At 45.2% G+C, this 27,069-nt stretch overlaps 1 protein-coding gene across 1 annotated transcript in view; it reads right to left on the reverse strand.

Moving 5' to 3' along the window:
- The window catches only part of COL14A1 (collagen type XIV alpha 1 chain), a 208,779-nt gene that overhangs the window by 127,443 nt on the left and 54,267 nt on the right, over window positions 1-27,069 (reverse strand). Inside the window, exons 6-15 of the mRNA XM_084848878.1 lie at window positions 26,223-26,378; window positions 25,484-25,603; window positions 23,168-23,332; window positions 22,033-22,194; window positions 21,729-21,880; window positions 20,088-20,217; window positions 14,656-14,801; window positions 5,894-6,023; window positions 4,283-4,422; window positions 2,402-2,528 (exon numbers count right to left, since the gene is read on the reverse strand). Coding sequence (XP_084705004.1) covers window positions 2,402-2,528; window positions 4,283-4,422; window positions 5,894-6,023; window positions 14,656-14,801; window positions 20,088-20,217; window positions 21,729-21,880; window positions 22,033-22,194; window positions 23,168-23,332; window positions 25,484-25,603; window positions 26,223-26,378 — 1,428 coding nt within the window. The remainder of the gene's footprint in view (window positions 1-2,401; window positions 2,529-4,282; window positions 4,423-5,893; window positions 6,024-14,655; window positions 14,802-20,087; window positions 20,218-21,728; window positions 21,881-22,032; window positions 22,195-23,167; window positions 23,333-25,483; window positions 25,604-26,222; window positions 26,379-27,069) is intronic.

The raw sequence follows: 27,069 nt of genomic DNA on the forward strand, positions 1-27,069 counted from the left end.
ACGTTAGCCTTAAACAAAAAGTCCAAACACTAGGCAAAGTTCTTCAAGCCCAGCGTCACTTTGTCTTAGAAAATAAGCCATTCCCATCACAGAAGTTCATCCTTTCTAACCAAGAGTTAAAGTATGAGTTAAAGAGGGAAAAATAACCCTTTGACTCCCAGATAGAGAGGACTGAAAACTGTCATACTTTCCACCCCCACAGCTATAAAAGTAGCTAGAGTTAAACCCTGAATACATTAGAAAGTATTCAAGAAAGTCAAGAAAGCGAGAGGGGGGAAGTAGACTGTAAACAGAAATCCTGAAAATCCTCTAAAAAGTATTCTGAAAAAGCAGTAAGAAGACTCAGGCTGAACCTTACTGTGGACACACCGGGAAACTGTCCTCCCTGTGTACGGTCAGACCTGCAGCTGGAGAATTGAAGAGAGGGACTAGACCCTACTGCAGCTTGCCAGGTGAATAGCTGCCCAGCTACGGTCAGATCCCAAAAAAGATTAAAGAAGATTAAATATACGTGTTGTAGTGTTAGTAGTGTTGCATTGTGTTTCCTTAATAAGGTGCGAAAAAGGGGGGCCAGCCCCTGAAAGGGGAAGTTTGTCCCAGCAATTCACTGATAATTACTGGCTTCACCTGGCTAACATCACTAAAGTAAAGCATTTTTGTTTGCCAAGAGATATACCTGCAAACAGGTTTTTTATCTTTTTCTCCTCCATCATTTAATTTGACTAATAATAGTAATGCTGTAGATGTTCAAATCAATAATCTGCATGCATAATATAGTGGCTGACATAACAATGGGACAAAACAATTGGCTAAATTGGTTAACCCCTTGGCTTCCAGATCTTAGCTAGCTTAAAAGCATTGTTCATCCTAATTCTACCAGTGTTGTTCATAGAGATACTGTTATGCCTTTGCATTCCTTGTCTTATGCGCTGTTTAACCAATCTGTTTTATGTCTCGGCTAGTAAAACTGCCGCCCTCTATGCTCTAATAGCTCAACAAGCTATTAAGTAAGAGGGTTGCTATAAGAGTCCTGTGTTATGCTTCGCAAACCAGAATGTCTATTTGTGTAATGAAATGCTATAATTGTAATGAAATTATGCATTTAAGGGGGGAATGTAGCAGCCATATCGGGGGTCAGACTAAGTAGCCTCATGCAGTCTCATGCTTCATGTTCTTGCTGAGCTCTTTCTCCCTTGAATATATTATTGTAAGCTGACAAGACACAGGAATTCCTTATCTTGTCAAAGGTCATACAATTGTATATCTTGTTCTCTGCTGTTCTCTTCTGTTCTCTCCTTATCTCAGCTACCCTATAACCCAGTTCTTGTATTATAAACAATGGTGCTAGGAGAAGAAATGTTGAGGACTGCAACCCCACATGGGAGGGAGAGGAGGAGCCGTTTCCTATGTGTCACAATATCTATAAAAACAATGTGCTAATGTAAATCGGGGCTTCTGGCTTCTGGAAATAATTCCAGCCTTAAGCCCGCGAGTTAAATAAAGAATCTCTTTTTCCTTCACTCCGTGGTCTCTCTGACTCTGGGTTCTGCAACAGTAGAAGGCAGGATGAGGGCAAGATTGGAAATATCACTATGCCCTACCATGAGAAGTCCTTTCCAACACAACATTGACAGAGCCCAAAGCGTCCTGCTAGACTGAGGCCACTTGAGCCTATGAACTAGGAAGCTCCCAGTTCAAATTTAGCTTCTGCCACGAGCTCAGTCAGTGGCCTGAGTTAAATCTAAGCCTCAGTTTTCCTCCTGTAATGTGGGGATCACAATACTGACCTACCTTGCAGGGTTGTTGTATGGATTACTGGGATGACTGGAGTGGAGTGCTACAAGCCTTTTTGAGGCACTATATAAATGCTGTGCATTATTATTAGTTGGGGTTTGTTTATTTCTCCTTTTTTAAAAAACAGAGAGAACACAGGGAGAAGAGAATAGGGTGATTTCCTTATTTCTTCTTTGACACAAGGATGTTCTAATTTGTACCAGCAATGTGTTTTGGTTCAAAAAATCAATGCAACTGAATGTTGAAAATTAACATTTCTTAAAGAAATGCTCAGTAGATGGTTTCATCTACATAATTTGTTCAGTGAACTGGCAAAACTTAACTTGCCTTCAGCCATCCTGTATTTAAATTTCTCTCTCTTTCTTTCCATAGCAACAGTTAGAAAATAACAGACAAAATGCTCATTTGCATTTGTTTTAACACAAAGCTTCCAAACTGTCAAGTGAAGGGGCGGGGGGGGGGGAGAGCAAGCTTACACCCCTTTTCTTAATAAATAATTAAATATAAAATTACAGTAGGAGATTGTTGCAATTATTTTATTTTCCAGAAAAGTTAAGGAATATCACAGCTATAGTTGGAAAGCTTTCAAAAACGCAGCCAGACTTACTTGTGGTAAAGCTGCCAGTGAGTGGTTCAGACTGGCCTTCCTCATAAATGGAGAAAATAGCAATGGTATATTCTGTGAGAGATGTCAGACTCTTCAGAGTGTGGGTTGAAACATGACCAACCTCTTCCTGCAGGATAAAAGGGGACTGACTATTAGAAAATGATGTGACAAGTCCAGGGGTAAACTTAGCTGGCTTGCATAATTCACATCAGGATGTAAAAGGCAGGCTTGCCTCAAGTTAAGGGTTTCCTGACAACTGAAGGCAAAATTTTGGATTGGACCCCAGGATGTACCCTTCAGTGGCTTGGAAAGAACCCCATCTTACAGGAAGAAACAAATTGTTTCCTCCCCTTTGGCTACATAGAAGAAAGGAGACAATCCACCCTCTCCTCACTGCCACACACTCATCACACCACTAGATCTTGCCCGCTGAACTAAACCACCAGGGCCTGGAAGGAAAGAAAACAACTTACAGGACATTTTAAGACAACAACAACAACAACACAGCAAACACAAAGTTGTATTTCTGTTTACGAGCCAAGCAGTTGTTCCTTACCTTCCTACAGAAGGCCAGCCTACCTTTCTGCCATAGCCCACAGGTCTAGCAGTGAAGAAGAGGAAAAATTGGCTGCAGCACTAACAGAAAACAAAGATGGACTCTGGGAAAAATATGGGTTAGGGCTTGTGCATTTTAAAAGCCCAGAAACATGTTTATCAAAACAGCGTATTTTGCATCACTTGCAAAATCTGTGGGGTGGAATCACTTTGGGGGAGAAAAAGTAGTTTGAGGGCTGTATAAAATCTACATATGCAGCATTACTACAAATTAATAGGAGGAAAGGTCAACGAGGTTGTCCCCACTTCCTCTGCGCTCTTTAATAAGAGAGAGGGCATCTGCACAGGTCTATGGTGCCACTCCCATGCTGCAACCCAGCATCCAAAATCCCTGCCACAGCCTAATAAGTGTGGTGCCATCTGGACAGGACTATGGGGCCTCACTCAATAGAATAAGCAGGAAGGATCCCAAACACAGCAGGGCTGAGTTACCACATTTTGAAGTAAGTGAAGTAGTATATGTTACCATCTAAAGAGAGGACCCCTCCCCATAAGGCCATTAAGTCCAGAGTGTAAAATTACCTAACTGAACCACTGCCTAATAAGTGGCGTGGGGGCTTGAGGTTGATTAAGTTTGTTTGTTTAGGACTTGTGTGCATGCTGCAACAAAAACAATATATTCCCATACTAACTCAAAATCTGACCCAACTGTGAAGGGGGCTATACATGATGGGAAGTCTTTCAAGGTTTTTGCAATATTTTTCTTTGAGTGCCATTTCTCAAAGCTCTGGGGGCTTTTCTACATGAGGCTTTTAACCTGTACCTTTACTGAGGCTTCTGCTTCCAGATTCTTTGCAGGATTAAGATCGGCTCCTTTGCACGTGTTTTTTTCTGGGGCTTTTCTTTCCCTGCCTTTCTATGTTTCATTACACAACCACTAAATGGTGGTGTGGTATAGCGGAATTGCACAAATACCCGAGAGTCTCATTGCACCATTTCTAAATAATACCACATTTTCCTCGATCTAAAAAAAGCTGGGGAAATTGTTGCAACATGCGAGAGAAGCCTTGGAGGATGATGACATCATGTAAAGAGCCAGTAAACTACAGTGAGTGAGCAATTACGGGCACACAATAAAATCCTTGTGCAGAAAGGCTCTGGGTCTGGAGCTTTGTACCAAGTTCTGAAAACTGTCCTCATCCAGAGGAAGTACTAAGACTGGCTATTATCATATCAGTTATTGGCAGGTTGCAAATAGAATATGGATATTTCATAATACATCCATTTCTAATTTTTAAACGTACTATTTAAAAACAATCTGCTTACCTCGTTGGTTTCTGTTCCATCTGTTTTAACATACATAATGCGATAGCCTTTCACTTTTTTAGAAGCAGGATCCCATGTTATCTTAGCTGAGCTGTGTCCAACATTTGAAAACTTCAGGTTTTGTGGTGGACTTAAAGGCACTTCAAAAAGTGGAGAGAAGTTTGAATTATTAATGATTTCTTGTTTGTCTTCTTTAAGTATCTTTTAGACACAACGTAAGCCCCTTAAACCAAAGGACCTGAATGTAAACAGAATTAGGTCCAACTTACTTTACTGGAAGTAAGGAACCATTCCAATGCTGGTATGTAACTAGTTTCCTACAAATGTTTTTATACTGTCAAAATGTGTTTTTTCTTCCTGTGCAATCAGATTTTCTTGCATTGACACTGCTGTGCAAAAGATGGCATATTTTGTGCAAAACATGGCATATTCCCCCATGTGAAGGAATTCCATGACTGAATAATCCACCAGCACACCACATATTAAAAAAAAACATACCCATACAAAAGTGGGAGAATGGCATAAGCTAGCTTTCCCCCTGATGTGCTAGTTTTCTACATGCAGGGGATTTTTTTCCATGGAAGCAGCATTCAAGCATACAAATCTCTGGCAGCCTGAGGTAGAAATCAGCTTTGCCACATGATCTGTTGTTTGTATACACTGGCCCTTAGTTGGTGGCTCTCTGGCCCCAAACTTTGACCCTGCTTCTGCCTTTTCCCTATGCTCAGGGGTAAACACACATCTAGAACTCTATAGGGGAGAAAGTAGCTGGTAGGGGGAAATTCTGAGCAGAAAAACAGCCAGCGGGGAAAGGATTAAGCACCCCCTCAAAAATCACAGCCTCTTCTTTATTTGTTTAAATGTGGGGGTCACATTATATGCATTTGTGCATAACGTCTTGTACGCCTCTCAGATTCAACTCACCCACTGGTTTTGTTTCTACATGTTTAAGAGCATAAAGAATTTTGAATCAGAAAGATTGGATCCCTTTATAGCACCACAAAAATGTGGCAGCTGGCGTATCTCTAGTTTTAGACACAATTGTCTAGGAACATTTCCAATAGAAGTCTTGCCAGAATTAATACATTTTATTGGCACAAAAGCCAGTACAGAATAAAAGACAGTACAGGAGATCTTTCCTTTGCAATTGTGCCTTAGGGGGAGATGGTGTGTGTGTGTGTGTGTGTGTGCGCGCGTGTGCATACACATACATATTTTAGAGTCTGTGATATAAACACACAGATGGTAACTAAAATTCTGGGGAAATAAGGTGGTGCAATCTCATTTTCAACAGGGGGAAGCAAAGAAAATGTTTTGTGGGAAGGATAAAACTCACAGCAAAATTCAAAGCCCTGTTCTTGGATATATTGAAACTCCCTCCAAACTTTTAAAAATACCTCATAATAACCAAAGAGATAATTTCTTCTTTGGATTATTCACAAAACTTGTGAAACACAGTTGTGATGATGGGAGAACATGACAGCTCCCCACCTGCCCTCCAAAAATTGTGCCTCTTGCGATTATTATTCTACACTAGATTTTAAAGTCAGACATTTATTTTCAAACCGAGAAAGCCCTCCCAGAGAGCACAGAGGGACTTGAAACACATACATGTCGTTTCTTGTCCGGTAAGGGGATCACTGGCTTCTTCTCCAAACATTGCATAAACCGTGACTGTGTATTCTGTATTGGGCAGCAGACCCTCCAGTTCAATATCAGTCAAGCTTTCTCCAATTTTCATCTATGAACAAGATAACTCACAAGTCTGATTAAACAGTATCTGTAGGGTGGAGAAAAGTTTTCAAGTATATGAATGACCTATATCCAAAGCAAGAACAAAATGGGCTTAGGATATACATAATCATTAATGCAGAGCTGATTCACACAAACAATATTTTCCAGTTTGAGGATGAACCCCACAAATGATTCCTACATGGCAGGGATGGGCAGATCTCAGACTTGCGGGATGTACTTTGTTTTTTCTTAGAACCCTGAGATCCACCAATTGGAGCCAGGTGCAAAAGACATACACTTAGAATTAAAGAATTCTGAGCTCTGGAATTTTTTTGAGTCCTGAACTGAATGGAGCTCGCAGTACTTTCATACAAAAACCCTCTCCTGGTAATCCCAAGCTTTCTTCATTGTTGTTGTTGTTTATTCGGTCAGTCGCTTCCGACTCTTTGTGACTTCATGGACCAGCCCATGCCAGAGCTTCCTGTCGGCCGTCACCACCTCCAGCTCCCCCAAGGTCGAGTCCACCTCCAGAATATCATCCATCCATCTTGCCCTTGGTCGGCCCCTCTTCCTTTGGCCTTCCACTTTCCCTAGCATCAGCATCTTCTCCAGGGTATCCTGTCTTCTCATTATGTGACCAAAGTACTTCAGTTTTGCCTTTAATATCCTTCCCTCAAGTGAGCAGTCTGGCTTTATTTCCTGGAGTATGGACTGGTTTGATCTTCCTGCAGTCCAAGGCACTCTCAGAATTTTCCTCCAGCACCACAGTTCAAAAGCATCTTCATTGCATTTGCCGCAGTATAATTTAGGGTCAGGAGACAGGGGATAGTATCCAGTGTTAGTCCTACATAAAGTAGACCCATTGAAATGAATGGGGCTTATTAGTCATGCCCAATTTAAATTGCATTGATTTCAATGAGTCTAAGTAGGACTAACATGGGATACTATCCAGGGAGTTGTTTGTTACAGCTATTGTTAAACAATCGAGAGTCAGAAATCCTTGCTGATCTACTGCAAATCAAACAGAGATTTACTAGTAGATCCAAATCTACCTTCTTTCCTCACCTGCTCTAAATGGTGGCTTATAAGTACAATTTGAATGGCAGCTCATACAACTTGCTTCTCTACAAAGCAAGCACTTCCCATGGTGGAATGACACAGTCTGCCTACATTTCATGCCTTAAAATTTGAGCTTCTGCTTCTCCTCTGCAATGTGGTGAAAGAAAAGGGTGATTCTCTTGAGCTGAAAACCTGGGTCTGGAACTCTTGTTCCATTTGCCATTTGGATGGCAAATGGCTCGGGGAAGGAGTTATAGGGCAGGGATGAAGAACCTCAGGCCTAGGGGCCAAATCCAGCCCTCTCGAGGTCCCAATCTGGTTCAATGACCTTCCCAAGATGGCCCCACTTGTTTCCCATGCCCCACCACCTTTACCCCAACCACAGGTCATTTGGTGGTTTCCCAGCTTTGGTGCAGTTTTTCCCCCATTCTAAAAGGCTGCAAGGCTTAGTTACTGCCGCTGGCAGTAAGAGCTTTACGCTAAAATATGCTGTTATTTTTTGTACGTTGGGCCTCAACCCTTTTGCCTTCAGCCTCGCTCGCTACTGGAAGTGGTCCCAAAAGCTTCTCCAAAATGGAATTTTGCCCTCAGGCTGAAATAGGTTCTGTACCCCTGTGTGTGTGTGGGGGGGGGAGGGAAGTGGCAGGGGAAAGTTAAGCATTCCTTTACCCACCACTTACCCCCTGTAAATTACCAGCTCCTGATACTGCTTTGCAGAGGAGAAGTGGCAGCTGGGGTTTGAAGATATGAACTGGAGAATGGTTATCTGAGGACAGCCCTGCCAAGTTGCAGGGTGAAGTGACCTGCTCCAAGTTCCACCATGATCCAGGGGTGGGGGCCGGGCCGGGCAGGACAGATGAAGACAAGAATTGGTGGTACAGCACAACTTTTTAAAATGTTGGTTCTAGTTGGGGCTGGGGGGAACCATTTAGGCAGCAAAAGGTCTTTGGCCAACACTGAGAACATATTCTTCTGCCTGCCAGAGACACGTTACAATTTTTCAGCCTATCTACTAAAGACTAGAAACCACACAGCATGAGGGGAGAGGAGGAGGAGGAGAATACCTAGGTCTGAAAGGCCTCAAGATTTCTCTTGCAAGATCGTTGTTTTTGTTGCAACAATAAAGGAAACACACCTCAGAATGGCAGCTGGAATAAGATGATTACGGAGATGGCAGGAGGCAGCTGTGATTAGTGTATTAAAAATTCTGTCTATGAGGTGAGGTTCAGTTATCACTGATGGAGTTTGCGATTTAAAGTTAATATTTTTGTCCCCTTGAGCGCCTTCACTGGGCGTAATGATAATAATAAGGAATGACTTGTTTCTTGAAAATTTGTGTATAGGGCGAGGCTCTCAGATTTGCTGATTTCAGCAAGTTTCCAGTGAGGGGTGCAAGCCCATAGCTACAAACCTTGCAAAGAACAAAACACAAGTCTATGCGAGCTCTCAATAGCTTCTCTACATCCTTTCCACAGCACTGCATGCCTCTGCATGCTGCTAAGTCTTCTTACTTGAATGGGTATAAATGCAATTTCACTGAGGGGTGGGGTAGAGACTGTATCCCTTCCTAGCCCAAGGTTTACACTCTTTAAACTAGCAGTTTTTGTTAGATAAATCAAAAAGCTAGATACTCTTTTTGAATGCAGTTCAGGAATAATTCAGATTATGTCTACAGCAGCTTTGTACAAATTGTGACCCATCAACCAAATGTAGCCCACCAGCCTATTATGACTTCCTAACATGGGCTCAATAAACCTCCTGTTTTTTTTTGTTTTTGATTGTTTTAAAAATAGTTGCAATTATTTTTCCACTAAACAGACAAACTAAACTTTAAACAATACTTTGGAGTACAAGCACTTATTATACTGTATAGCAGAGCTTTCCAAACTTTTCAGGTTGGTAACACACTTTTTAGACATGCATCATTTCGTGACATGGTAATTCAGTTTTACTAGCAAACCGGAGGTTAAACTAACCCGTTATAAGACATACAGACACATACATAAATTGTAATATTGAAATGTATGGGGATAGAACATATCTCATGAAAACCTTTCATTTATATTTTTTAAAAATATATGATTAATAAGATAATAATATACATTGTTGTCATTTATGAGTAACAGTATGTAAATAAGTGCAAGAAAATGTGAAAAATAAACAAAATTAACTAAAGTATTTACAATACATATTAGGACACATTGGCCCAGGTAGGAGCTCAGCTGCAAAAACACATGAAGTCGAGAAGCAAAAGTCCAACAAAAATGGTGTAAATATATATGTCTCACTACAAGGCTATATTGCTGTAAATATTTGCAATGCCTATGTCCAGACTCCAGTTCCAGCACTCTTCGGTGGTATACTGCCGGTGGGTGGTTAAGCCACAATTACAGCAGAGTAAAAGTAAAAATAAATGGCAGAAATCAAATTATAAGTGCCACGTGGTGGGTGGCTTGCTGTTTGCCACATTGGGTTTGGGAGGGTGGCCTCCCTTCAGCCAGCAGCAGGTGCGTTGACTGGGTGACAGCCTGCAGCTGCGCTCGCCCGGGTGATTGGGAGCTCGCTGATTCCGAGGCTTCTGGCCTCCACTGAGCTCCATCCTGACTGGCCAAGATGGCGGACGGCCCGCTTGGTGCAGTCCCAGGTGGTGTTTCCACCCGCGCGCTACTCTGGCCGCACAGGAGGGCGGTGCAGAAGTCCGCAAAGGGCGCTCTCGAAATCTCACAGGGCTGGTGGCCGCTGCCACTTCTCTGCGCCGGCGTTGGCCAAGCTCTGCTCCCAGGGTGGCGCCTCCCCTCCCCTCTTCGCCCCGCACCTCTACCTCGCTGTATTGCTCCAACACCGCCAATCATGTGCGTCCTACATCAAGACGCCACATGATCCTAAAGCAGCTAATGTTAAAGCAGCTATGCCTTAGCTGCTTTAGGAAGTTCTAGGGGAGGGGCCAAGGGAAGCAAACGCGAGTAAGGGAGCTCCGTGGTGCCCTTCCGCACAATTTTCTGCATTTTGCGCAACACACCTACACACTGCTGCCAACACACTAATGTGTCGCAGCACACAGTTTGGAAAGCTCTGCTGTATAGACATCCACATTCAGTTTTGTAGTGCCCAAGTTGGCACTCCCTAAACAAGGTTGCCAAGACCCCAGCAGGACACAATACATGACTGGTGGGTTGCATTCATCTTGCTAGATCACACATTCTGTAGGCCTGACTTACACAGACCAATTTTTATGCAGTATCTTTATGTATTTATTTTATTTATTTTATTTAATTTATTAATCGCCCATCTGGCTGGTCACCCAGCCACTCTGGGCAATGTACAAGATACAATAAAACAATAAAATCCTACAATAAAAACATTTTCTAAAATACCCTAACCCACCCCAAATGCCTGCCTGAGCAGCCACATTTTTAATGCACGACGGAAGCTCATTAAAGAGGGGGCATGATGGAGTTCCCTAGGGAGGGAGTTCCACAGAGTGGGGGCCACCACAGAAAAGGCCCTCTCCCTCGTCCCCACCAGTCTAGCTGTCCTGGCTGATGGGACAGAGAGAAGGCCATCCAAGGCTGATCTTGTTGAGCGGCCTGTCTGGTGCTGTTGGAGGCGCTCCTTAAGATAGGCTGGGCCGGAACCATATAAGGTTTTAAAGGTCAAAACCAACACCTTGAATTTGGCCCGGAAAACAACTGGTAACCAGTGCAACTCCTTCAGCACTGGAGTGATGTGATCTCGCCGGCGGCTGCCTTTAATCAGGCGAGCCGCCGCATTCTGTACCAGCTGCAGCTTCCGAACCGTCTTCAAGGGTAACCCCACATAGGGCGCATTACAGTAGTCTAAACGAGAGGAGACCAGGGCATGTACTACCGATGGGAGCAGATGGTCGGGAAGGAAGGGGCGCAGCCGCCGTATCAGATGGAGTTGATACAGCGCTGTCCGGCTCACAGCTGACACCTGAGCCTCCACGGACAGCTGGGAGTCCAAAATGACCCCCAGGCTGCGGACCTGGTCTTTCAAGGGTAGCCGTACCCCATTCAACACCAGGTCAACATCCCCCAGCCTCCTCTTGTCTCCCACCAAAAGTGCCTCGGTCTTGTCAGGGTTCAGCTTCAGCCTATTCCTCCCCATCCAGCCACTCACCGTCTCCAGACATTTGGACAGGGATTCTACGGCCAACCTTGGTGAAGATTTGAATGAGAGGTAGAGCTGTGTGTCAGCCGCATATTGATGACACTGCACCCCAAACCTCCTGATGATAGCCCCCAGCGGCTTCACATAGATGTTAAATAGCATCGGGGAGAGGATGGAACCCTGTGGCACCCCACAAGTGAGTGGCCACGGGTCCGAAACCTCCTCTCCCAGTGCTACCCTCTGGTACCTGCCGGAAAGGAAGGACCGGAACCACCGCAATACGGTGTCTCCAATGCCCATCCCCTCCAGGCGGTCCAGGAGGATACCATGCTCAACGGTATCAAAAGCCGCTGAGAGGTCGAGGAGAACAAGGAAGGAGCATTCACCCCTATCCAGAGCCCTCCTCATATCATCTACCAAGGCGACCAAGGCCGTTTCTGTCCCATGCGCAAGCCTGAAGCCTGACTGAAATGGGTCTAGATAATCAGTTTCTTCCAAGTGTGCCTTCAACTGCACCGCCACCACCCGCTCAATCACCTTGCCCAAAAATGGCAGATTTGAGACTGGGCGAAAGTTGTTCAGAACTTGAGGATCCAAGCAGGGCTTCTTTAAGAGCGGTCTTATCACTGCCTCCTTGAGGGCTGATGGCATCACTCCCTCCTCAAGGGAGGCGTTCACCACCGCCCTGATCCCCTCACCCAGTCTCTCTCTGCAGCCCATAATGAGCCACGATGGGAAAGGATCAAGTAAGCAGGTGGTCGGCCTTACAGATGAAAGCACCTTGTCCACTTCATCAGGAGGAAGAAGCTGGAACCGATCCCACAAAACCGGTTTGCCACAGGCCGCCTCTTGCTCACTAACTGTATCCATAGCATACAGAGTAACACACCTAATCTGATCAATTTTATCTGCAAAGTGCCTTGCCAAGGCCTCACAGGAGGCCTTAGAATGCTCCAGTGGTTCCGGAGCCACAGGACCGACCAGGCTCCGGACCACTTGGAACAGCCTCCTGGGACAGCACTCTGCAGACGCGATTGAGGCAGCATAATATTCCTTTTTTGCTGCCTTCACCGCCACGTGATAGGCTGAAGATACAGCTCTAGCCCGTGTCTGATCGTCTTTGGAGCGAGACTTCCAGCACCGGCACTCTAGCCGTCTCACCTCCTGTTTCAGAGCTCGTAACCGCAGATTGAACCATGGTGCAGTCCGAGCCCTGTTCAGGGGGAGAGGGCGTTTCGGAGCCACCTGATCTAATGCCCCAGTGATTGCGGCATTCCACCCACCCACCAGGGTCTCGACCGAGTGGCCGTTGGCGTGCCCCAGAGAATCCCCAAGCGTGTTCAGGAATCCATTTGGATCCATAAGACGCCTGGGGTGGACCATTTTAATGGGTCCTCCACCCCTGCGGAGGGGTTGTGGAACCGAGAAGTCCAACGTCACCAGATAGTGATCGGACCATGACAAGGGGGTGGTGGATATACCCCCGACTTCCAGATCACTCCCCGCTTCTTCAGAAACAAACACAAGGTCTAGTGCATGACCGGCTACATGGGTGGGCCCAGTTAGAATATGGTGCAGCTCCCAGGAGGCCATGGTCTCCATGAAGTCCCGAGGTGCTCCTGTGAGGATGGCCTCCAAATGTACGTTGAAGTCCCCCAACACCAGTAAGTTAGGGGACTGCACACGCACATCAGAGACCACCTCAAGCACCTCGGCCAGGGAGTCAGTCGTGCAGCGGGGTGGACGGTACACGAGCAGAATCCCCAGACTGCCCTTCGGGCCCAACCTCCAGTACATGCACTCAGCAACCTTGGTCTCCAGGAGAGGGGGCCTGGTGAAGACCAAGGACTCTCGGTAGATAACAGCCACTCCCCCTCCCCGATCCCCAGCCCTCGGCTGCTGTGCATATGAAAATCCAGCTGGATACATGGCTGCAAGGGTTGGAGCAGCAGCCTCGGCCAGCCAGGTCTCCGTAATACATGCCAGGTCTGCACCCTCATCCAGGATCATGTCATGGATGAGGGAGGTTTTCTGCGTAACAGACCTGGTGTTGCAGAGCAGCAAACGAAGGCCAGAAGATGGGGTCACGCCTCCCCCAGCCATCCTTTGGCTCTGGACAGGCCCGGAGCAGGGGACAGATATTACACATCTCTCCCTCGTTCCCCTTACCTGGCATGGCCTGCCCCTAGCGCTCCGCCAGCGCCTGCCACCCAGCCTCGGTATGTTCTGGCCCCCAACACTCCCCCCACTGCCTCCATCAGGTGGACACATGCCCCCTCGCTCCCGCCTATCAGGCAGGCTACCCACCCCTAAAAACGCAACAAAATCCCCCAGAAAAACAAACAAACAATTAAAACCCCCCTTAAAAATAATGCCAGGCCGGAGTCCACAGGGAAGGCCTGGTGGTAGTGGCGGCAGCAGCAGGCACGCCTCTTCCCCAGTGGTGGTGGTGGTGGTGGTGGTGGTGGCGGCGGCGGCGGCGGCGGCGGCGGCGGCGGCGGCGGCGGCGGCCTCTCCTGCAGGCCCTGGCTCTCCCAGGCCACCTCAGCCAGCCAGCTTATGTAGCCCCTCCAGGGAGGGGCAGGTGGAGCAGCACAGCTGGCTCGGTACCTGGGGGCCTGGTCCTGCAGGGACTGGCGGTCTGCCAGGCAGAAGTCTCCAGGGAAGGCCTGGTGGTGGTGGTAGTGGCGGCAGCAGCAGCAGCAGGCCCAGCAGCAGCAGGCCCGCCTCTTCCCCGGGGGTGGTGGTAGCCTCTCCTGCAGGCCCTGGCTTTGATTTCAGTTTGGGGTGTTTAATTTAATTTTATTTTTTTACTAGAATCCCTGTGCAAGAATACCAACAACCAGTAGAAACTTAGGTGGTCCAGCACAAATTGGCCAGTGGTCCATCAATTGTCCACAGTCTACCTTCTACCCTCCCAGGGTTTAAATTAACATATATGTTCTCATAAATTGTTTCATGGGGAAAGTGAATCTTTTCAGCAGGGGTGGGCAACCTCTGGCCCTCGGTCTAATTTCAAAAGCCCTCTGCAAGTGATCAGTTCAGACTTCTGGCAAGAGTGATCTGTTTCTCCTCCACCAGCTCACTGGTCACAGAGGGAAATGAAGAGGAGGGAGGGAGAGAGAGAGAGAGAGAGAGAGAGAGAGAGAGAGAGAGGGTGGGAGGGAGATAGGGAGAGAGTTGTCAGAGAGGGAGAGAGAGAGAAGTGTGTGTGTGGGAGGGAGTGGCAGAAAGAGAGAAAAGGAGTATCCTGCACACTTTGGATCGCTCACCACTGACTTGCAGCCCCCAGCAGATTACACCCCCTGCCAAAATGTGGCCCTGAACAACAAAAAGGTTCTCCACCCCTGCCTTTCAAGAATATCGGCACACACTCCGAAGCAAGGATTCATCACATCCTTTATTCTGCATCCAGAGCAACATTTCCAAGTGCGGCTAAGCTCCCTCACCTCCTTTTCATCTGCTGCTAGGCCATCAGTTAGAGGTGCGTACAGAATCATATAGCCAGTTGCACCCGCTACTCCATTCCACTTTGCTCTCATGCTGCTGTGTGACACGCCATACAGCTCCAGATTGGATGCCATTGGCAAAGCAACTGCAGTGGGGAAAACAATATCCATTACTTATTTGTTTTATTTGTACCCCGGATTTCTACCAAGAAAAGGGCACTCAAGGCAGCCCAGTATCCAATAGTTTCTTCGAGGGGTGCAGTTCGAATAACTTCCTGTAAAAAACATTAGCTTACAATAAATCCAATGGCTTTTTGGAATGATTGATCAACAAATGTTGTCTGAACGCCAATATTACTAGAGTTATTGCTAATTATTAAGACTAAGGTTGACTGATTAACAAAGTGTAGAATGGCTTATTTCTGCAGTCCTATTTGGTCATTTTGTAGGAAAAACAGGATCATCATGTTTTATACTTTTCTACTACTTTCCTCATTCTACTTACTGGGGACAATCTGGCTTAAATCCAAGTGGACTTCCACTTGCATGACGGGACTTCCCCTTGCTCTCCTGCCCCCTGCAGCCCCCCCCCCATGCCTTTCTAATCTGCTCCAGAGTGTCCCCCACTCCTGGAGCAGATGAAGTGGGTGCACAGAGAGCTGCGTGGGGACAAAGAAAATGTTGTGCCAGCAGTTTCCATTCTACCAGCAGACAGTCCTGTTGCACAGCTTCCTGGCCCTGTTCCCAACGTCCACACAGTGGACTTCTACACAGGGGGAAGCCTAAGCACAAAGGCTTCTGTGCATTCTGGAACCCTGGTCACTCAGAGTATTACTGTAAACTAGTCATTTGACTGCAATTTCCCATGCCACCACGACTGGGTGAAGTAAGAACATAGGAAAGTGCCTTATACTGAGTCAGACCATCTAGCCTCGTACTGTCAACACGGACTGGTTAGGGATGGCGGAGAATTTCTCCCCGAAACTTCGGGGGGCCGAGCGCCAACGTGTTCAGCCCCCCGAACAAGTTTCGGGGAGAAATTCTCCGCACCCCCCCTGCCCCCCGCACACACCCCCGGGACAGGACTTACCTTTGCCGAATGTCCCTCCCGGCGGCGGGTCCGGCCGGCAGTTTGGCGGGTGTTCGTCCAGGGCGGGAGCGGCAGCCGGTCTTTCGACTGGCTGCCGCCCCCGCCATTCCAATTAAAAAAAAAACGCCCCCGTGATAGGCTATGTGACGATTAACGTAGCCTATCACGGCTAGATCTGCAAAGTCAGCCGTGATAGGCTACGTTAATCGTCACGTAGCCTATCACAGGGGCGTTTTTAAAAAAAAAAAAAACTTTTGAGTTCGCGGCCGGGCGAGGTGAGGCGCCTCCTCCCCGGCCTGAATTTCGGCCGGGCGAGGCGGGAAGCCTCCCCCCCGGCCTGAATTTCAGCCAGGCGAGGCGGGAAGCCTCCCCCCCTGGCCTGAACTTCGCAGGGGGACCAGCGAAGCGCCTCCCCCCCACCGCGAACAAGCTTCGAGGACAGGTAAGTGACTTTCATCCACCCCTACTGGCAGTTGCTCTCCAGGGTTTCAGCCAGAAGCTTTTCCACCCCTACCTGGAGACACCAGGGATTGAACCTGGCACCTTCTCCATGCAAAGCAAGTGCTTTACTACTGAGCCATGACCCCTGACTGCATGAAGACAGGTCACAGTGGCCTATTATATCATATCCCACCTTTTTTCCTCTTGCAAGGAACCCAAGGCGGCTTACATTATCCTCCTTCTCTCCATTTTTTATCCTCACAACAATCCTGTGAAGTAAGTTAGGCTGAGAGTCAGCGACTGACCCAAAGTCACCCAGTGAGCTTCATGGCTGAGCAGGGACTTAGATCTCCCGAGTCCCAGTCCAACACTCTAACCACTACACCGCACTGGCTCTCCTCCTTCTCAGATGATCTGGGCCAAAGGTCATGTACAAAAGAGAGAATGTCCATCTTGAACTTATTACTGGCCACTTTTCTCTGAACCTTCACCAAAAATGCACTTATCTTTATCACTTTCCATGTCTCACACACCCATGGCATGAATGTATTTATCTCAGCCGCTAACTGCTATGTTCAGTCAAAATTGTGTTTAATGCACTCTGTGCACGAATGTATGGGTTTTCGTATTTGCAGATCATTTTAATCTGTCACCATCTCCCAGAAATGTGAAATATGTAACTGTAATTTTTCCATAAACTCCCCCTGCCAGCATAAAAAAATACTTAACATTTTACCTGGAGTGATTAATATTTACACATCTCAGAGTATCGCTTTATGACACTCCAGCAAAGATTTGTTAAAACAATGCTTGGAGACATTCCACCTTAGGCAGTGGTTCTCAGAAAATACACAGGACTAGGCTTAGTCAGAACTTGAATGAGTGACTTCAAAAGAGTACCAGGTGCTATGGGAAATGACGTTACTGGGTCAGTATGTGGCTCTGTTATCATGGAGTTAGTCATTAACCAATTCCTCACCAGGGTTGATGATACATTTGTCTGGGCTATATATATTTTAATTCTTCTACAGTGCAAACAATGTTTATTTAAAAGTAAATTCCATTGAGTTCAGTAAGTAAATGTGCATATAGGACTGTAATTCCCAATATCGGGGCACAGTAGACCGCTGTGAATTGCTGATGTGCAGTAAGGCATACATTGAGCTTTTCTACACAGGGCTGTTAATTAGCTGCGTTTATTTTTAGTTTCGTCGCAGAACTGAGATCCAAGCACTACATGAGGAGCATTTCCTTTCCTGCTTTTCCACTACATAACCTCTAAGTGGCACTGTGGTACAGCAAAACAGTGCATAAGCAAGAGAAAATGGCACTTTCTTTGGCTTTCACAATTAAATGCCACATTTTCCCTGCCCTAAAACAACTTATCGAAAGTGCTGGTTAGACACAGAAGTGAAACTGGAGGGTCATGACATCATCTAAAGAATCCATAAACAATCATCAGTAGGGAATGACAAGTACACAATAAATGCCCAGTGTAGAAATACTCATTGACTGAACAGTGAAAGCCCAAAGAATCCACACTCACAGATGTTGCCTGCAGTGTCTCTGTATGATTCATTGTCCTGACCTTTCAATCAGTCTCTGTGGGAGGTGGATAATTCCATTGTGTCACTATGTTGAGCCCACATAGATAATTTGGTCACTCCCAATGCAGACATGGAGCAAAAGGGGAGAAACTATACCTCAGTGGTAGAGCATATGGGTTGTATCCAATTTCAGTTTACCTTAACTCCCATTCATTTCAATGGACCTACTCTAAGTAGGACTAGCACTGGATACAACCCTATGTATCCATAGGGTTCTATAAGCAGAAGGTCCCAAATTCAATCCCTGGCATCTCCTGTTAAAGGATCAGGTAGCAGGAGATGTGAAAGACCTCAGTCTAGAACAGCCTTCCCCAACCTGGTGCACTCCAGATTTGTTGGACTACAACTCCCAACACTCCCAGTCAGCCAGTATAAGTCACTTCAAGACTGCTTTTTGTGATGGGAAGGAACACATAAATGATGGCTGTGATGGAAGATGTCATCCAACACATCTGGAGGGGACCAGGTTGGCAAAAGCTATCCTAGAGGTTCTGCCAATCAGATTAAGCAATACTGGGTTAGATGCAACTTGTCTGACTTGGTGTACATCAGCTTCCTATGTTCTAGAATTATTAATCCTTAGAGGAAGATTCCCATTTTCTGCTTCTGGGGCTTGCCTGTGGCCAATAAGGAGACACTGCCAGATCCGTGACACATGCAGAATATAGAGGTGGGTTCCTCTGAGGGCAGGTAATTCTTACTCTAAAAGTAAATCTTTGAGTGAAGTGTGTCTCATATTTTAATTCAGGGGAAAAAATATCTCAGCCATCAGAAGATTGGGAAACACTTTGTTCTGGTAACAGACACAAAAGAGGACAGGGTTCCTGTACTCCTAATAGCCCTTTAGAAGAGGCAACTTTGGCAGGTACCGTTCATCATGCAGGGTGCCAAAAGTGTAGATTGTGACTAAGACTGAATAACTATAATATCCGATTGGAGCTTCGTGGTATATAAGATATTGTTTCCATGTCTGGCTCTGCTGGCTGGGGAATCCTGGGAGTCGTAGGACCTTTTTCTGTCTAAATATGCATAGGATAGCACCCTAAGACTGTAATCTGTGTGCATTTACTGAGGAGTAAGCCCTATTGTACTCAGTAAATCTTGCATCCAAATAAACATGCATAGGACTAGACTGCAAGGGTAAAGCTCCGTACTCGAGGCCAACTGATCGTTATTGCAGACGTCTAAGTGGAAGGGAGCTTTTACAGTATGTTTGCATGGGGAGCTTTTGAATGAAATAGCCTTCACATGAAAAACTCAGAAGTTATTATGTCAGAGAAAATGATCAAACACCATCAATTTTCCTGATGTGGAAGCTTTTGAAATATTCACATACGGGATCTATGTCACAGAAATTCCTCTGGTCATATCCCAATGTATGGACTTAACTGCCTTATTAGGAAAGTCAAGTCTTGATTCTGACATGAAAGGATTGCCTCATATATTTTCTCAACTTAAGTTTTCTTGTGAAGGCACTGTCATATATTCACATTCTATTTCATCACATTTAAAAAGTAGTTTATAAAGCGTGACCATGTGGGGGCATTTCCACTGGTAACCCTATCCAAAGGAGAATGTCAGAAAAAAGTAAACAATGATTCTATGATTCTCCAACACGATGGCAAACTCAGGATCAAATTACATGAGACATTAAATGCATCTTCGGAACGCACATCAGGGTTTTAAAAAAATATAATAAGTGTGTACACACACCCCTCAATTTTCATCAGGAGCACAGCATGCAGGGAGGAGAGGTTCAACCCTTCTCTCCCCATCCAAAATTCTAACAACCCCCTGACCCAGATGACTATTAGCCTTAGTGGGGAAAAGCTCTTATCAGTACCAATGGAATCTTTTCCTCCCTAAGGCAGCACAGGAGAGGGCATTTTCATGGGGATCACAGCTGGGGAGGGAAGGGTTAAATTCTCCTCCTTGCAAGCTGTGGTCCCAATGAAATCTCTCCCCCCTACTTTAAAAATCTCTGACTTGCTTTCTAATGACGCATTTAGTGTCACCTGTTGTTTCGGCACTCATGCCAAGCATCAGTCTCTAAAACATGGAAAGCAGCAAGCTTTCAAACCTTATACAATATCTCATCAGATATAGCTTCAAACCCGGAATTACCAGATTTAAGCAGTGAAAAGCTACCCAGTTAAAAAACACAAATTAGGGTGGAAACCTATGCCTGGCTGGGGCATGCTGGAAGTTGTAGGATTTTTTTATGCCTAAACATGCATAGGATTGTGTCCTTTGAATCAAATACTTGGTGTCTTTTCTTCCATTCCACAACTTACGTGTAGTTTCTGTACCCCGGAGGCCTTCACTGGCAGAGCTAACATATATGGCAAATACAGCTATCTGGTATTCAGTTAGAGACATCAGGTTTTTCAATACAGCTGTTGAAACACTGCCATCCACCACCACCTGTATGATGGGGGAGACTTAATTAAAAAGTGTTTTAAAATGTATATAAAGCAACCTTTCTCCTTCAGTTGGAAATAGGCCTTGACAGTTCCAAGTGAAGAAGAAACCAAAAGAAGTACATTTCCAGTTGATGAACAGCCACTAAATATGTCCATCTTTTCCCAGAAAAGGCTCAAGATGAGAGTAAGACCTTGAAGCCCAGCCCATAACAGTGGCATCCCATTGGGAGATGCACAAGTGAAATTGGGCCTTATTTATTCATTACATTTGTATTCTGCTTTCCAGCGAAGACTGGCTCCAAAACAGATTACCATTAAAATACACATAAAAGTGCAATATAATTAAGGGTGTAGGTAGGAGCAGTCTCTTCTGGTCCCTGGCAGTTGGTGATAGTATAGTCCACATGGCTTCCCTCCAGAGGAAGGGGGCAGAAAAGCTGCAGATGGGCTTTGGGGTTGGCTGATGTTAAAGATACCGCTCTATGGGAGCAGCCCTTCAATTGACCTGCCTTGGTTATATATTAAGAAGACCCCAAGGAGGACATATTTGCTGAAGTCCCCCCAAAGTCTGATGGTCGGCCTGAACAGTACATTTCACATACTTAATCTAGAACATTTTCCCTCTTAAACCCCACTGGTTTGTATGACAATTTTCATTTTTGCTCACAAAACATGCGAGCATGCCCTGTTCAAAGCCCCAAATGCAACTGTGCGCAGAAGCACGTGTCCGTCAAAACTGTTCACAAATTGCCGGACATGTGCTCGTGTTCAATTTGCGCAACTCTTCCAGTTCGCTTTTGCACAAATTTCCTAATCCGCGCAAATTTCCCCTATAGACTGAATCAACCCACTTTGGTCTATGGGGGAAAGTTGTGCAAATTAGGAAGTCTGCACAGATTTCATGTTCAGTCGCTGCTCAATTTATGTAATTTTCCCATTCGTACAGTGCGAGCAGCGATCACAAACGTGAACACGAATCCGGCACAAGATGAGCAGCGAGACAATATTCAAAGGACCCTAGCAATCTCAAACATCACTCCTTCGCCCATCCCTAGTTAGTGTTCCCCCTCAGTGGCAATACTTTTGAGGGGGGAATGAGAGAGAGAGAGAGAGAGAGATTGACACACCACCATCAACATACAAAGTGCTTAACAGAAGACCATGAATAAATGACGGATTCCTGCCTCCAAAGAGCCTACAACCTGGATTTCAACACAAGGAGAGACATAAGAGGTAGGGAAGACGCAGATGCAGTTACCCCATAGGTTTAGTTTCAGTAGGAGGTTATGACTAATTTATCAATTAGGTCAATACGGATAAATCAGGACCACCTGTGGGGTTCCCGTGGACATCTGGGTGGCCACAGGATACCTGGCTAGATGAGCGGACTACGGGTCAGATCCATGAATGCTCCAACGTTCTCAACAATTTCTAAGTTGGTGAGTTCTGTCTTCCTCCATCTATCAAACATTTTCATACCGTTAAGCCTGTGATCATTTAAAACTCCATTACCTCCTCTGGCTGCCCACCTCTAGTGGGATAGTAGACAACTCTGTATTTTTCCACTTTGCCTGGTGCATGAGTCCAATTCACACGGAATCCTCTGGCTGTCACTTCAGACGTGGTCAAATCTGTAGGAGCCCCCAGTGTAGCCAACAACGTTCCTAGTTTTTAGACAATAACATACAATCACTTCAGCCACCCAAAATGGTGATCCTTCTTGTACGGCCAGAATCTTTTCCAGATTTTGTAATCAATCTGCATAGATAATATCTACATGAAGCAAAAGAGTGACATTTCCAAGTTTCTCAGTTACCTTTGATTTCCTTTTCCTGTTCTTCGACTCTTGAGCACACTATCTTTGTAAGTCCTTCTACAATGGAATTCATGTAGCTGAAGTCAGCAACATTGTAGACATGAGTGCTGTCTGGTTCAGAGGCGATCTCCTTCAGTTCGTTTTCATCAGCATTCTTTACACCTGAGATTGGAAGAAACAACAGAGGATGCAGTCCTGTTTTACTCAGAATTGTTGCCCTGGGACGAGAGAGCAGAAGGAAAGCACACTTTGGCTTCTGCCATCAGCCAGGAGATCTAGGGCCACTGGGAAGCTGAACCCATTGTTTCCCACGAATAATGTCAAGCCAAGGGGGAGATCAACCTGGGCCATCCATCAGCCAGAGGAAGAGGAGTAGCAGTGAGCTCACTTTCCTCACTGTGCCAGAAAGAACACTCTGCTCCACCTGATCATTGCCCTGGGACTGTAGAAGTAAGGGGAAAGAACACTCTGGTTCTGTCCACTGGCTTAAAGAAGAAGAGCTTCATTCAAGCAAGAACACCATCCTGGCCTGAGGTGCATTTAAATGCCCACATATAGTTCACCACCTGGTTCTGGCCTTGAAAAACTGACCTCCCTTCTCTTCCTTTTCCCTCTACTCCTCTGCTCTTGTGTGTCTTGTGATTTTAGGTTGTAAGCCTGATGGCAGGGCCTCTCTCTCTCTCTTTCTCTCTCTCTTTTTATTGATGTGAGCTGCTTTGGGAGACAATAATGGTCTGAAAAGTAGGATAAAAATGCAGTAAATAACCAATGAATAAATGCAATGAGAGGGTTGATGTTAACATATGGGACTTCCAGCTTTCTCCAGGGATTCTACCTTCTTCTCACTTGATTTCAGTAAAGGTATTCTGGAGCCAGCAACATGGACGTGCCATTTTTATGCTCATGAGGGAAAGCCACTTGCAGAGACCCTGATCTATATGACCAGTAGGACAGAAAGCCTCAGGAGATGGTGAATTCTCTTTCAGTGAAGGTATTTAAGCAGAGGCTGGATGGACATCTCTCAAGGGTGCTGTAGCTGCATCCTACTTTGCAGTTCCTGCACTGAGCAGGGGATTGGCCTGGATGACATCTGAGGTCCCTTCCAATTCTATGATTCTATGCCAAGAACACATACCAATAGCAAACAATTCAACACCAGCATCTCTCAGATTTTTTGCAGGTGGGATGACATCATCTTGGGATTTCCCATCTGTGATCAATATACCAATTTTGGGGACCCCAGGTCTTGAACCTGCTTCAGGCTTAAAGTTGTTTTCCAAAATGAAAGTCAAGGCAAGGCCTGTGTGCACAAAAAAAAAAGAGGCAAAGCAAAAGTGATCAAATTAAATAAATTTACATTGTTAGGGCTTCTGGCCAATTAGTCTTTTTTTAGGCATATTGACAGTTAATATCCCAGAATGGTGGGCTGATATTTCCTCAATGGGAGCTAATTGTATATAACAGCAGTCTGGGAAGACACAGAAGCAGAAGGACAGTTCTGAGTTGACTGAAAGTACCATGGGGGTACATGGCATCTCTCTGGGGATCCGATGTGGGACAGCAGATCTACTGTCTTATAGGAGTGCATCTTTGCCTCCACCACCGGGAAGATCCAAGATCAAATCCCTGCTCAGTCAGAGAGCTTAATGAGTTAACTTTGACCAGCCACTACCTCTCAGCCTTACTTCGAATAGTTGATAATGAGGCAGGGGAATTATACGCTGCCCTGATCTCCTTGGAGGAAGGTGTGAGCAGAAATGTAATGAATAAATATGCATCAGGCAGCTGAGGACAAACTGGACCAGGGACAATAAATAAAAGAAAAGAAAAGAAAAGGAGTGGCAATCCTAAATCCTTCCTAGTTTTCCCAAAGAGAGCTCAGAATTCTGTCTGAAATTAAATTTAGGTTTCCAGGAAAGAATAACTGGGATGCTGAAGAATGAAAACAAAATCAATTTTCTGAGAAGAAATATATTTTAGAAATATGCATCCAGATGTTATACTCTGAAAAACCTTAGATATGTCAGGTCAGTGGGAGTGTGAAGCAGGAATTTCAATTTGTGAACTGAAGGTCTGAAACACTTAAACGTGGTATTATGAATAATCAGTACTCACGGCTTTGGATTCAGTCATGAATTCTGGTTACTCATGGAAAGCACTAAATCCTTTAAGCCTGTTCTTTCAAATTGCTAAAATTCTAAGACTAACAATTATTTCTTAATTTCCAGAGGAGTAGCCTTGTTAGCCTATTGCAGCAAAAACAAAGAGTCTTATGGCACTTTAAATTATTAATCTTTAAGGTGCCACAAGACTCTTTGTTGAGGCATTTCTCAGTATCCTTTCAGATGATCTGCAGTCAGCCTGAGCCAAACTAATCAGGGATGCAGCCTGATACCCCAGACCTCTTGCTGCTATTGATAGAAAAACATTTGTATAGATTGGCCCAGTTTGGATATAATGCTAAATCAAACAAACCTGCTTGAGCCTCAGGCTCAAGTCCTCCTGTCTCCTCTGCCATATGCCAGAGGAGATTGGAAGCATCTGCTTCCTTGCTTAAACTAACCACGGTTTGCTGTTATGTCCAAACAGGGGATTGCAGTTAAACTATGGTGTATTGAAACAAACCAGGATCAGAAACCATGGTTTGATCTTGGCTTGTTTCAGTAAACCATAGTTTAAACTAACCACAAAGAAGCAGGCCATTATTTCTGATGAATGCAGCGAATCAGGTAAACTCTGGTCTGCTCACAGATGGGTAGATATTCTAAAGTAAGTAAGTTTGGAACAAAGGGAAAGAAAGGATTAACATTTGTACAAAGTGCTAGTTGCCATAACAGCTAGGGATTCCACTTATTCCCTTTAATTGAGCTGATGCAACCAGGGATTCACTTGTTTTGCACATACTCTGACTCGTAAGTACTCATTGTTTGCCTAATTTATACATCGTTTTATTTCACAAGGCACAGAATTGGTTAATATAAATTCTATTGGATATTTAGAAAAGGGCTGGTTTTGATTCACAAAGGCTACCATGATAAAACTATGGGATTTCTGTAATTAGCATTGGGGTTCACAAACTTTTCATTACCACTGTAACATAATCAGTTTGCAGTGAATCAGCGTAATTGTATTATCAAAATAGATGGATTTGTGTTATCCTTCTTTACCCCCTTCATTTCAGTGTGCCCCTTTGCTATTATTTTAAGCCTAATGACATCCTGTAGATTAATTTGGAATTGGCACATATACTCTGCAGACCGAAGGCCATCGAAAAATGTCACTGATGTAATGAGAAAACTACAGCAATAAATCAGTCCATTTTCATCCTTCATGCAGAATACACTATTGGCCACAATTTACCTGCAGAGAACAAGGTAAATGGCCAATATTGTGACACTCAGAGGCTAAGCACATTTTGAAGTGTGTGAATCATGCATAAATCATACTGTACCTGTTAAGGTGTTTCCACCCTTATAGGGCAAGTTACGCACTGCATCTAAAACAGCATCTTTTGTGCTATGAGCATTCAAATGCCATTCTATCCGTGGGTCGCCACTGTATTGCGCAAGGCCTAGGGAAGACACAAATACATAATGCAAGGTTAATTTATAATACTAGCTAAAAGCCCATCGTTGTGACAGGTGATGTGCATGTGGAGAGAGTCTGTATTTGGCAAGGATCACTGACTGATGTGTGTGTGTGCGCGTGTGCGTGTGTGAGTGTGTGTGTACAATGCCTCTATCCACTCTGCACACAAAGACACATGCAACCTCCCTGTGGGATCCCTGTCAATGGGGGTGGGGCATATAACCACAGTTAACAATGAATCCTATGGAGACTGTCAAATGTACTGTGTCACTGTTAAGCTTTCCTGGGCTACAGCCCACTTTGTCTGATAGTTTTAATGGATACAATTTCATCCATCAGATGAAGTGGGCTCTGTCCCATGAAGCTGAAGACACAGTTAGCCTTTAAGGTGACACAGGGCATCTCTGTAGTTTCCTGGAATTCCTTACTATATGAATGTTCTGGTCAATGATTTCAGCAAGAATTCGACACTTCAAAGAATGTATGTTTTGCTAATTACATGCAAACAGCAAAATAAAAATAAAGTAATCATCTAGGTATAAATAACTAGAAAGTCAAGCCCTAATAAGTTTGGGTTCCCATCCCATCTTGTAAAATATTACCTATTCTTGTTTTTTCAAAACCCACATTGAAGGCAACAACCAGATTCTCCAGGAAAAGACGCACAAGCCTAAAGTTGTATCTGCCAATACTCCAGGAACCATCGATTAGGATCACAATGTCTGCAATGGCTGGAGATTTGCATTTAAATTGGTTTTCTGTGAATAACAAAATAGCACATGAAAGATTTTAATCAAAAAAAGCTTTCCAGCATAGTTTTTAAAAGGAAGATAGATTTCATTTTATTCTATTATAAAATAGATGACAGACAGACAGACATATGATAAAAGAGTTTAGGCTGAAAAGAAGAAATCTTGAAAAAAAATCCTCTGGCTTCTCCATAGAGCCTGTTGGGAAGAAATTAGGGATGGACGAAAGTCCCTTACCTGGTCCCGCAGCTTGCTTCGCGGTGTGGGGGAGGAGCTCCGTCCCTCCCCCTGAAATTCTGGGCGGGGTGGGAGGCGCCCCATCCCTCCCCGCCAAAATTCTGGCTGGGGGGGAGGCGCCCCATCCCTCCGGCCGAAATTCTGGCCAGGGGGGAGGCGCCCTGTCCCTCCGGCCGCGAATCTCATCTCCTGCCGGGACGCAAATGGCGGCGGCCATAGCCTCCACCGTTTGCGTCCCTGCAGTCAGCCGTGATAAGCTACGTAAATCCTTACGTAGCCTATCACGGCTGACTTTGGGGGGGGGGAAGCGCGTACGCAAATGGCGGCGCCCATGGGTGCCGCCATTTGTGTTCCTTATTTGGGCACGTGTAGTCTACGTAAACATTGACGTAGACTACGGTGAAAATAAGGGCAACGCTATTTGCGTTGCCCTTATTTTCGCCATAGTCTACGTCAATGTTTA

The sequence above is a fragment of the Heloderma suspectum genome, chromosome 4 (assembly GCF_057233095.1).
Source record: "Heloderma suspectum isolate Gila_16-S chromosome 4, 16-S_ref, whole genome shotgun sequence".
Classification (NCBI taxonomy): Eukaryota; Metazoa; Chordata; class Lepidosauria; order Squamata; family Helodermatidae; genus Heloderma; species Heloderma suspectum.